The sequence below is a fragment of the Pinus tabuliformis genome, chromosome Q, assembly GCF_031772625.1.
Source record: "Pinus tabuliformis cultivar Carrire ecotype Pingquan chromosome Q, CPIR1, whole genome shotgun sequence".
Lineage (NCBI taxonomy): Eukaryota > Viridiplantae > Streptophyta > Pinopsida > Pinales > Pinaceae > Pinus > Pinus tabuliformis.
Genome location: NC_142296.1, coordinates 572,170,941 through 572,181,128, shown reverse-complemented (window position 1 = coordinate 572,181,128; position 10,188 = coordinate 572,170,941). Strand labels below are relative to the sequence as shown.

The following is a 10,188-nucleotide window of genomic DNA, read 5'->3' as shown; positions in this document are numbered from 1 at the left end:
GACGGATGAGTAAACATGCAAGATGTGTTCATGAATGGACAGATGGAGGAACATGCACTTTTTCTGAATGGACAAACCTGACAAGCTTACCAACATACAAGCAAGGAGCAATGTGTGAATGCAACATCAGTCGAACCAATGACCATCAAAGACTTTGTGCACTTTTCCATGCGGAGGTAAAGTTGTGACACACCATGAGGACATCCATCACCCAACAACACTGTAGCTCGACATGTACACTAGCAGAAGCATGAATGTACCAGCAATGTCATGTTGATTCATTTCATGAGTCATGTCATTCGCATCTCTACTATGGGCCATACTATCAATGAATGTAATGTAACATGGAAGTCCAACAGATGCACTTGTTGTATGAAGAGACATGTAAATTTAAAAAGTCATGGAAGTCAAATAGTCATGAGAGTAGTCGAACAACGACAAGGGTCAGTTTCACCCTTGGCTATAAATACCCCTCATTTGTACATGCAAAGGAATTTTCACCTCAAATCCTCCCACATAGCCTCGAGAGTCTGTAATCTTTTCTTTAAGGAGTAAGTAGTGGCTTCAACGCCCAACCCACGGAGTTAGTGATATATGGTGTAACGATGTGTCTTGGAACTTTTTCTTAATTCAGAAGCCTGCTAACAGGCCAACACATTTTCACACATGTATTGTAAATTTTGTAGGACTAATCTTGAACAATTCTAATGCATGTTTCTTTAACCTGTGTTTAACACTTGAACTCATTCACTTGTTATAATACATATATGTTAATTAAAATTTGTTTTACATGTTGTTAACATTGTATCGCCTATGTTGGCTACCCTCCCTCACATCAGACATACCTTTCACATAAAAATTGTTATAACAACCATTGCACTCATGCACACTCATCCACTCAGTGTTGTACGTGTTATCTTCCCTTGTGTGTTGTGACTTCCACATCCGTGTGGATTGTTCTTCCAGAAGTTGTGCACATCTTCTTGTGTTGCGTGTTCCTAACAAAGTTGGGGCTTTCTCCCAACTAACTTGGGACTCACCCCCACCCTCTACCTCTATAGTGAAAGAACCATTCACAAAAGTGACACTAGAGATCACCAGGCATGTGAACCTCACTCCTCGCAAGACAAAGCAGACCACTCTCCTATGATGACAAGCAAGATTTGAGGCAAATATTTAAGATAATGGAAACCGAGCCATCATACCAGATTGGACTCCCACACCAAATGGTCTGATATCTAGTTGGGACTTCGTACCGGGGTGATCCCCTGATGTTGGCGAGTCAGGCATTGTCAACATTTTGGCGCTAGAAGGAGGAACAAATGACAAGTTGAGCCTATACATCTGGCTTGAATATCTTACCAAATGAATAATAAACAATTCATGCTCACGAGGTGTTTCTGTCATTTCTCCCTCAGTCAGTTATCAATCCCCAATGAGCTTCTTGATCACTTGTCCTTGTTAAAGTTTGACAATGAGGACAGAACATCCGTAACCGAGCACATTTCTGATTTTCTTCATTTTTTTGAATCTGATGAAATCAATAGTGATGAGATTTTTTGTGCACTCTTCTTCCTCACCCTTGAAGGTCGTGCTAATCGATGGTGTCATACCCTACCACCTGCTTCTGTCCATTCCCTTCTCATTTTCCTCAAGGAGCTCCATCAAGCCTTCGATGAGTGTGACCACTAAAAGATCTATGAAATAATCTCTCATTTAAGAATGAACCGTAGTGAATTAGTTGAGGACTTTTCTACCTGCTTCCTTCACCTATGTCATGAAATTCCTAAACGTTTTGTGGACCTTGACTACAAGAGCCAAGAGCTGAAATGCTTCATTCATGTCTCCCGAAGTGGTGAACCACCTGACTTTCCTTCTTCCTCAACTCTTGTAGATCACGAGACACCTCATGTCTTGAAGAGGGGGCCCCCTTGCAACAACCACAATTCTAAGAAATATATGGAACAGGTAATCCCTCGCAACGATTGCAAAGCTGAGAAATCTGTGAAACATGTTCCCAACCCATCTACTCGGTTGTCTCCTGCCTGAACAAAGGAAATTCTAGAATGGTATAGAAATCCTATGGAGAAAACTCATCCCTCCATTCCTCAGGAGGACATTACCGTTCATAACCCAACTCTTGAGTCTAATCTGCATCTCTACCATCCTCTATCATTTACAGGCCATGACTCCTTGCACCATGACTCGCTTAAGTGATTTCCTTCACAAGCTAGCTACGTGCACTCTCTTGATTCTTGAGCTGCTGACTCAAGTTGTAGTCATGTGAAATATAGTCTCATCATACAAATGGAGGAGAAGGATAGTGAAGACATAATCAATTCCTCTCAAAACATTGAGCCTCCATTCTTGATCAATTCTCGATCCACGAATCTTGGTGAAACATCATGCACAATTAATTCTTTCAATCAGCCTCCATTCTTGGGTTGTCATCACTCTCACGCTTCCATATGTTGTGTTGAATGCCCAAGAACATCATATGATCTACTGTCATCTCATGTACACTCTAACTCGGATCTGCAATGGACACCAGTCAAAGAAGACATCCATATCGAAGCTTCCTTTGCACCTCACTTGCCCATGTTTCCTATCATTCACAGCACATCAACATGCATTGGAGATTATTTCATAGATATGGCTATCATTGTGAAAGAAGTTTTAAAATCAATGAGAACAGTCATCCTCAAGCCATGCATGATCTAGTTCACATCTCAAATGAAAATTTTCAATTTTGGAAAGTTTTGGGATGTGCCAGGGAGTCGAGGAACTTCATCATCCGTTGATGGCTATGTCAGGACCTCACGACACTGGTAAGCCTGCCAAACCATATCAGATCTTCTTTCTCATGCACAATCTATATATCTACATGGTTGCACTCGACATGGATCCCTGTGTGAAGAATATTTACTATTTTGGGTGTGATATTTCAAAATTTCAAATTTTCACTAATGATTGACTCCACGAGTCTGTTACAGCGTATCTGTCTTCATGTACCTCTCTTACATATAATTTGGGTTGGGAGTTTCTTTCTCTCATTCAATCATGGGACAACTAAGTTGATCATCTCAAAGATTATATTTATCTGGAATCATACTTATCGTATGTTCTCTCTCATAATCAGATCCTTGGTATTTTTGCAAATTTTGCACAGAAAATCTTCCCACTCATCACACTAGAAATCTCCTTATGTGATGATGAGTGCGCAACCTATCGCTTGAGCCAAGTTACTCTCATTTCACCACATCCCAACTGGTTTCACATATTCACAGCGCTGGCATAATTTCTACATTTTTGTGATTACCATGATGCCTGCGCACTTTTTCACCAATTGCATGTGTGTGTTCTATCATGTCTAGCAGACAATGAAGTTGGTTCCCTCATTTAGAGCGTTTGCACGATTGTTCAAAAAATTTCTTTGTTCATGTCAAACTGGGAATCTGCCATCTCGATCGACTGGTCTGATTTTTCTTCTACCTTGGGTGGTTGTCATGTAGTTTATCATTTTCCCAACATTATATCCAATGACAGTCACTTCGCACACTATGATTTTCATCGTGTAACATCTTTATTCTTAGATTTTTTTCAAGCAACTGAGGCACCTCGGCCTGCACTGATGGTTATGGTAGGCCCTCCCTATCTTGACATGACTGATGAGAATGACCAAATCTATCTATCCATATCAGATTCCCATTGTGATCCCCGCTCTGGAATCAGAAATCCATCTTCTTAATGATCATGAATCTTTCAAAACAACCATCATGATTTTTATGATCCAATCGCTGAATGGTTGTAACAATCTTACTCGACGATTCGTGTTGCAGGTAACAAGCTTCAGTCCTTCCTCTCACTCACTAAGAAACTCGGTGTAGAACAACACACACTCATAAGAGGCCTATGAGGTTTATTGAAAAATGGTAGTCATGAAAGAGGTAAGCATGTGTGTTGGGTGGTTGTGACACATTCTTCTGCCCACATGCGAGACCTTCTCCCTCTTATGCAAGTTTTTCAAGTTCTTTCAATTTATGTTGCACACTATTTTTTTTTTTTTAATCACTCGTATCTTTGTGACTGTAGGTCGGGTACACCTACAATGGCTTCCTTGGAAATTTCATGATCCATTAATGAAAAATGTATTATAGACTATGTGTGAATTTTCTTATGTTACCTAATGCAACAGATCAAAAATATTGCAAATAACATAAACACATAAGCAAACTGAAAACACATTTAAACAGATGAACACAACTAAATTTAATAAATGAGTTCACCAGAATTTTTGGCTAAGTCTCCTGGTCCTTTTGCTTCTAGTGTTGACCTGTTATTTTGTCTTCAAAATGTTGTTACAGGTATGAGCTTGAAAACAGAGTCTCAAATCAAAAAATGGACATCACCATTGCGTCCAGCTCGAAATTTCAAGTCAACCGAGTATAAACTCGACCATATTTGGCCACAATGACCTCCAGACCCCCTGGAAAGTCAAAAACCATCTCTGTTTGTGACAAACCGGCTTTCTACAACACAAAACTGCTTTTGCCTATGAAAAACCACTTCTACAACTAAAATCTGCCTTGGAAAGCGCACTAGTGGATTTGGCCTCTTTCGGCACCTGCATAATAATTTAAAATTTTTGGGTGGCTTGAATACCAAGCTCCACCATATGGCAAGTTTTCTAGTGGACTTATGTGAAAGCTCTGTTATGTAAGAGGTTTGGAAGGTCGACGGTTCGAAACCTCAGCTTGACCCTTCTGCCTTATCCCTTTTTTAACATTAATATATATATATATCATATATGATATCGTTTCATGATGCATGTGGGATTATATGATTTAAATGATACATTTGGTTATATATGATATGGTTTGGTTATGGTTTTGGTCGACAGTCATGGGGTTGACCCTGATTGTCTAGCCCTTTTCCAGCAGTCATCAACCTGAAACAATACATATAACCCCCATCTTTCCATTAAAAGGTGACATAGTAGCTCATCTGGTGAGCAGAATTTGGTGAAATCTTAGCCTTCCGAGAGGTTAGGGGTTCGATCCTCCCTAACCCCAAAAATTTTGGGATTCACATGCTAATATTTGGCAAATCTGGGCTGCCACATGTTAGCATCGAATTGGCTCGTTTCAACTAGTCAAATTATGACACATCATCAACCTTCGCTGACATAATCCTAGACATATATCGCATTCTCGAGATGACACGTGTCCTATTGACATCACCTTGGGTTGACCATTGACTGTTGACTTTAACTATTTGACTTTGACTTTTCGTCTTTTTTCCCTCGTTTGCCTTGAAACTTTGACTGGCCTTAACTTATTCATCTGAACTCGGATTTTCACGTCGTTCACACCGTTGGAATTGTCTCATTAAGCACTTCGACTTCATCCCTCTTTCATCTGAATTTGAAGACTTTGATTTGGAGGCAAAACTGAATCCATTTTGGATCACTCCTCCCCAATAGAAGCTTTTGGATTACCAAAAGTTGGTTTTAGTTATCGAGTAAGTGAGAATAAATTTCCCTCACTTTTCCAATCTATATCCATCATGCCTTACTTAGATTTGTACCTTTGAGTCCAACTCGAAGAGACTCAACATTTCCCCATCACAAATTCCTTATCCTCTTGTCAAGAACTATGTCCTCCTATAGCTCATTGAGATACTTGGGCAAAATATCTTCTGTTATCACAAAATCAGTACTAAGGGCTGCAACCAAGCAAGATTTTATGTAACTCTTTCAACCAGACTTTAGACTAAGGATTAGCCTCCTTAGTCAGAGAGGGCTCTCTCACAGACTTTTGATAAGAATTAATCACAACAACAGATGGCTAACTCTTCACACTTTTATGAAAATAAAGCTGGTTGGAAATATAAAACAACACTTCTTCCATTGGGCTCATGGAGTCATACACTTCTGCAGTAAACTATTGATCACTTAATCATAGAAGCCAAGGCATATAACGTTTAACACTCAAAACATCTCTCCAAAAACTCAACTCATAAATAAGCACAGGAAGTCTAAGCACTAGGTGAATTCAGAGTGATTGCATATTTAGTGAGCTGTAAAATACATAAAAGATAATGACAAAACCACACATGTTCTGAGCCATAAACATATAATGAATCTTGGGAAGAAAAAGTAACTCTTGTATTACTGTCAAAGTCTTCTTACACAAGCTGATAAAAACTCTGTTTTTTTATAAAATCTCCAACCCTTTGTTTATTTCTCTTTCAGCTATTTATAAAGTTCTCCTACTTGACTCCGATTCCTCTGAGGGGAATTCGAAGTCCTTTCCTAATGCCACCTATACACCTTTTAAACTAACTAATAAAGTCACTTACTACTAACTGACAGCACTACAATCCTAAACAATTAACGCTGGAATCCTAAGACAATTAAAACTCTAACTCTACATCATGCTGGAAATAGCATTTATTACAACCAAGATGGCACTCCTACTAGAAAAAGGAGAGAACAGGCTCATTCCCTGACAAGTGGTTTCCTTTAGTTTGGCTGTGATAGGTGTCTGTAGCTGCTTGCTGGCCTTTAATGCAACATGTTTTCCAACACCCTGAAATATAGGAAACTGTTCCTGTTTGTCGGTCCTTAGTTTGCCTCAACATATTCGAATCCAAGGAAGCATGCCTTTTATCTTTAATTACTCAAAATAGCATAGGCTGCCACGTCTTCAATGTGCTGGCCATTTTCCATGTGTGAAGACAACACCTTTCAGAAAAATTCGCTGATTTGTCAACATGCAGCTACAGCAGTTTCGTAGCGCGCTACGAAACTGCTGTGCAAGCACAAAACACAGCTTTGAAATAAGACTTGCACAGACCACCAAAGTGCCGGAAACAAACGCCAGATAATAATGTAATCTGCTCTCTATAGTCAAACAAAACATCTCAGCAATAATATCCTCTGCCTTGGCAATATCTTTGTTGAAGGCATACAACACAGATCTCAATGATTGAAGAAATTGTAATGCCTCATCCAGTTCAGGGTTTAATGCCCACTGCCACATTTCAAGTTTTTTTTTTATATGTTCGAGCAAGGAGAAAAACTCTTGAAGGGCTAACAGAGCTTAATAATTTCACTTCAAGTTTATCACGAGGAATAGAGGGCATTCCAGTTCTTCTACTATATCTTCATCCCAATAACAAGGATTTTGATCTCTGCATTTTCCATCTTCATAAACAGGTTCATCATCTTCTTCATAAACATCATCACTGGCGACTTCTGAGACCATCTCTACAGAACATTCATCCAATACCTCCTCCTGACCTTTAAACTTCCCAATGTTGGTGCATGCATCAACAGCTGCAAGAGCATCCAGCTTGCAGACACTCTGTTCAACAGCCACATGACAATCAACCATACACACACCCTGAGTAACTGCTACAGTGTCTTTCACATTGCAAGCGCTCTCATCAACTGTCACTGGAAACCCAATATTGACTTTCCTCTCTTCAACAGCCTCAATGAACTCAGCCTTGTAGGCACTCTCATTACCAGTTACTGGGGCATCAACCTTAGAAACACTCTCATCAATTGCCATGGGTTCTTCAACCATGCCCAGGCTTTCATCTTTTAAACCAGGTTCATCATTATGGAAGAAATTATCATTGACAGCCATAGTCGCATTAACACTGCGAAATCCTTCAACTGGGAAAGATGCATCAATCATCTGGTTCACTATCGGTAGTGTTACAAGGTGAGTCAGAAACAATGCCATCTTTTAGAACCTCAGCGCCATTACAAACTTCAATCTCATGTTTGCCATGCCCCAAAGCATGCTTATGAGAAGCAAACGCTTCCTTATATCCCCAGTGATTTTCTTTAGAAGTTTCATTCGATACTGCTATAGAATCCTTTACAAGAGCTATCCCCTGCGCTACTTTACAGAATGCATCAGTTTCTGGAATTAAGATAAGGTGTCTGTCATTTGTGAAATGCCCTTCTGTCTACTTCTGTTCCCTCGTGACTTCTGCCCTAGTGGAGGAAACCTCTCAAACTCTGTTTCCTGGATGAAATCATCTGCAATATTCCTAGGCTGACTGTGCAAATCAAAGCGCTGCAATCTCTGCCTTTCTGGATTAATCCCATTGCTTAACATGTTTTCAGGGACCATAGTCTCTACCACTCCTTTGTTATGCTTCCCTGCCAATTTGTTATTTTCATCAATCAGTGAACCTTTGTCACTATGTGCAGATACCTTCACTGCCTGATGATTTTGTGGCCCAAATGAACCACCATGATATCCGTCTTTTCCAACATTTGCCTGCTTGCATCGATGGATTTCGGGCTTTTATTGCTGAACATACGCATGTACAGAATGCTAGACGGCTTAACAGAACTGTCGCCATTACTGAACTTCAATTAGGTTCCCGTGATCCTCGTTACAATATTATGGACTGGTGCGAAGAGGTGCTGCGGCTTTGAATACCACATCCGCAGATAACTATCCGAGACAACTGCAATAATTGCATTGTATTTCTAACTCAGATCACCGCGTGTTTCATTTTTTCGCGTGCTCTGGAGTGCTTTAAATCTAGCTCTGTATATCTAGGAACATCATCCATAACAGCATATGGATGTTTTGAACAAGAAACTCCACCATAAGGACGGCTAGGCGCATCCAAATAGCTATTCACACGTTCCAGATGTCAGCGATATCCATCATTAGCTTTCATTACATAAGATTGCATGTTACCACGTGTTCTCTTAATGTTTTGATGCTGTCGAAGTGATAAATCCACCATTCGACCATTTGCACCAAGTGTAACTACCGCAAGTGTTCAAGGATACTACAGGAAACATTAAAAGGCGCCATATACGTCTGACTTCAAGACCTTTATGAAAAGAGAAAGTTGAGATATCTTGTGTCAATATGCCTGCTGTCTATTGCCCAGAATCTGAACGTCCATGTTCAGAAAGGGCGGTATTGACCTTGCTTATGCGCTCCCAATGCACTTATGATATTTCCAAGTGCCAATAAACTCTTGTTAATGTGAACACCTTCTTTGAAACAGAGACCATCCGCACCTGTCTTCTTGGCTCGTTCAGAACCTGCAAGATCCACTAAGTGAAGCTTTGCACATAGAAAATCTTCACACCCATCTTCTGCAGTACCTGGATCACTACTTAATGCCGCATTCCATTTCCTGCAGACTCAATATAGATGAACACATCAAACCCTTCATTAATAAGTTTACTCCAAATTCGAGGTAGATTAGACTACGATGAGTCATGGACCCACTATCTAGTAGGATTTACAAAAAGACAATTCCATAGCATCATCTCTGTTCTTTCCATATACAGCCCGTGACCCTCAGTTTCAGCCTTGCCAACACAGCTTTTGTCCATTTGCCCGCACGCCAAATTTTTTCTTCATTATCATCACCCATAAAGCGCAAAAAGGCCATATACACAGGGGCTATTCTAAGCTGGAATGTTACAAAGTGAAGACAGAATTGTTGACCAAAACAGTTGAATACCGTCAGCATCCATGTTGCATTTTCCACCTCCTGAGGATTAGGTTTTACATATCGATGATTGAAGGTGCAGCCATTGTGCATGTCCACCTTGTGATCATTTCTCAAGTGAGTCACAAGCGCTGGAATGTCCCCAGTAACTGAGCATTCAGAATTCTGGGTAAGGGCAACTGTAAGGCCTGAACATGCATTGTTGTTCATGCTTGAGCTTGCTATAATATGGAAATATGTCATGACAACCAAGCTTTTGATGTCTGCAAGGAAGTTCCAGAGATTCTGCAACATTTTCAAGAGCCAAACATCTTATATTCCCCAGTTCATGTCTGCTAGTGGAGCAACGGTTATGCACCATCAACATGCATAAGTTTTTACATGGGAAGATGAAACAGAATGCTCAGGTCAGTAAGGGACATAGTAACAAGAAGAATCAAAGTGACATTCATTTGGACCCATTGAATTGTTTTGTTCAGAGCCACTTTCGGGAAATGTATATGGCAGGACAGAGGCTCGGAGTTCTGAATTAGTTGAGGATGGCATGGGGTATAACATACAAGAATAAAATCTGCTTACATATCCGTTGCTTTGCCTCTGGCAGATACAATCACATGGAAGAACTAATACACGAACAACCTTGTAAGCCTTGATATCTTCAATCTTATCTGAAAGATCTGACAT

The 10,188-nt window shown here is 40.1% G+C and overlaps 1 protein-coding gene across 1 annotated transcript; it reads right to left on the bottom strand.

Moving 5' to 3' along the window:
* Window positions 1-8,948: 8,948 nt before the first annotated feature.
* Window positions 8,949-10,188, bottom strand: LOC149220742 (putative E3 ubiquitin-protein ligase SINAT1). Its single transcript, XM_089387188.1, has 3 exons — window positions 10,084-10,188; window positions 9,371-9,789; window positions 8,949-9,183 (listed from the first exon to the last, which is right to left on the bottom strand). The coding sequence occupies exons 1-3, from the start codon at window positions 10,186-10,188 to the stop codon at window positions 8,949-8,951; spliced, it is 759 nt and encodes a 252-aa protein (XP_089243314.1).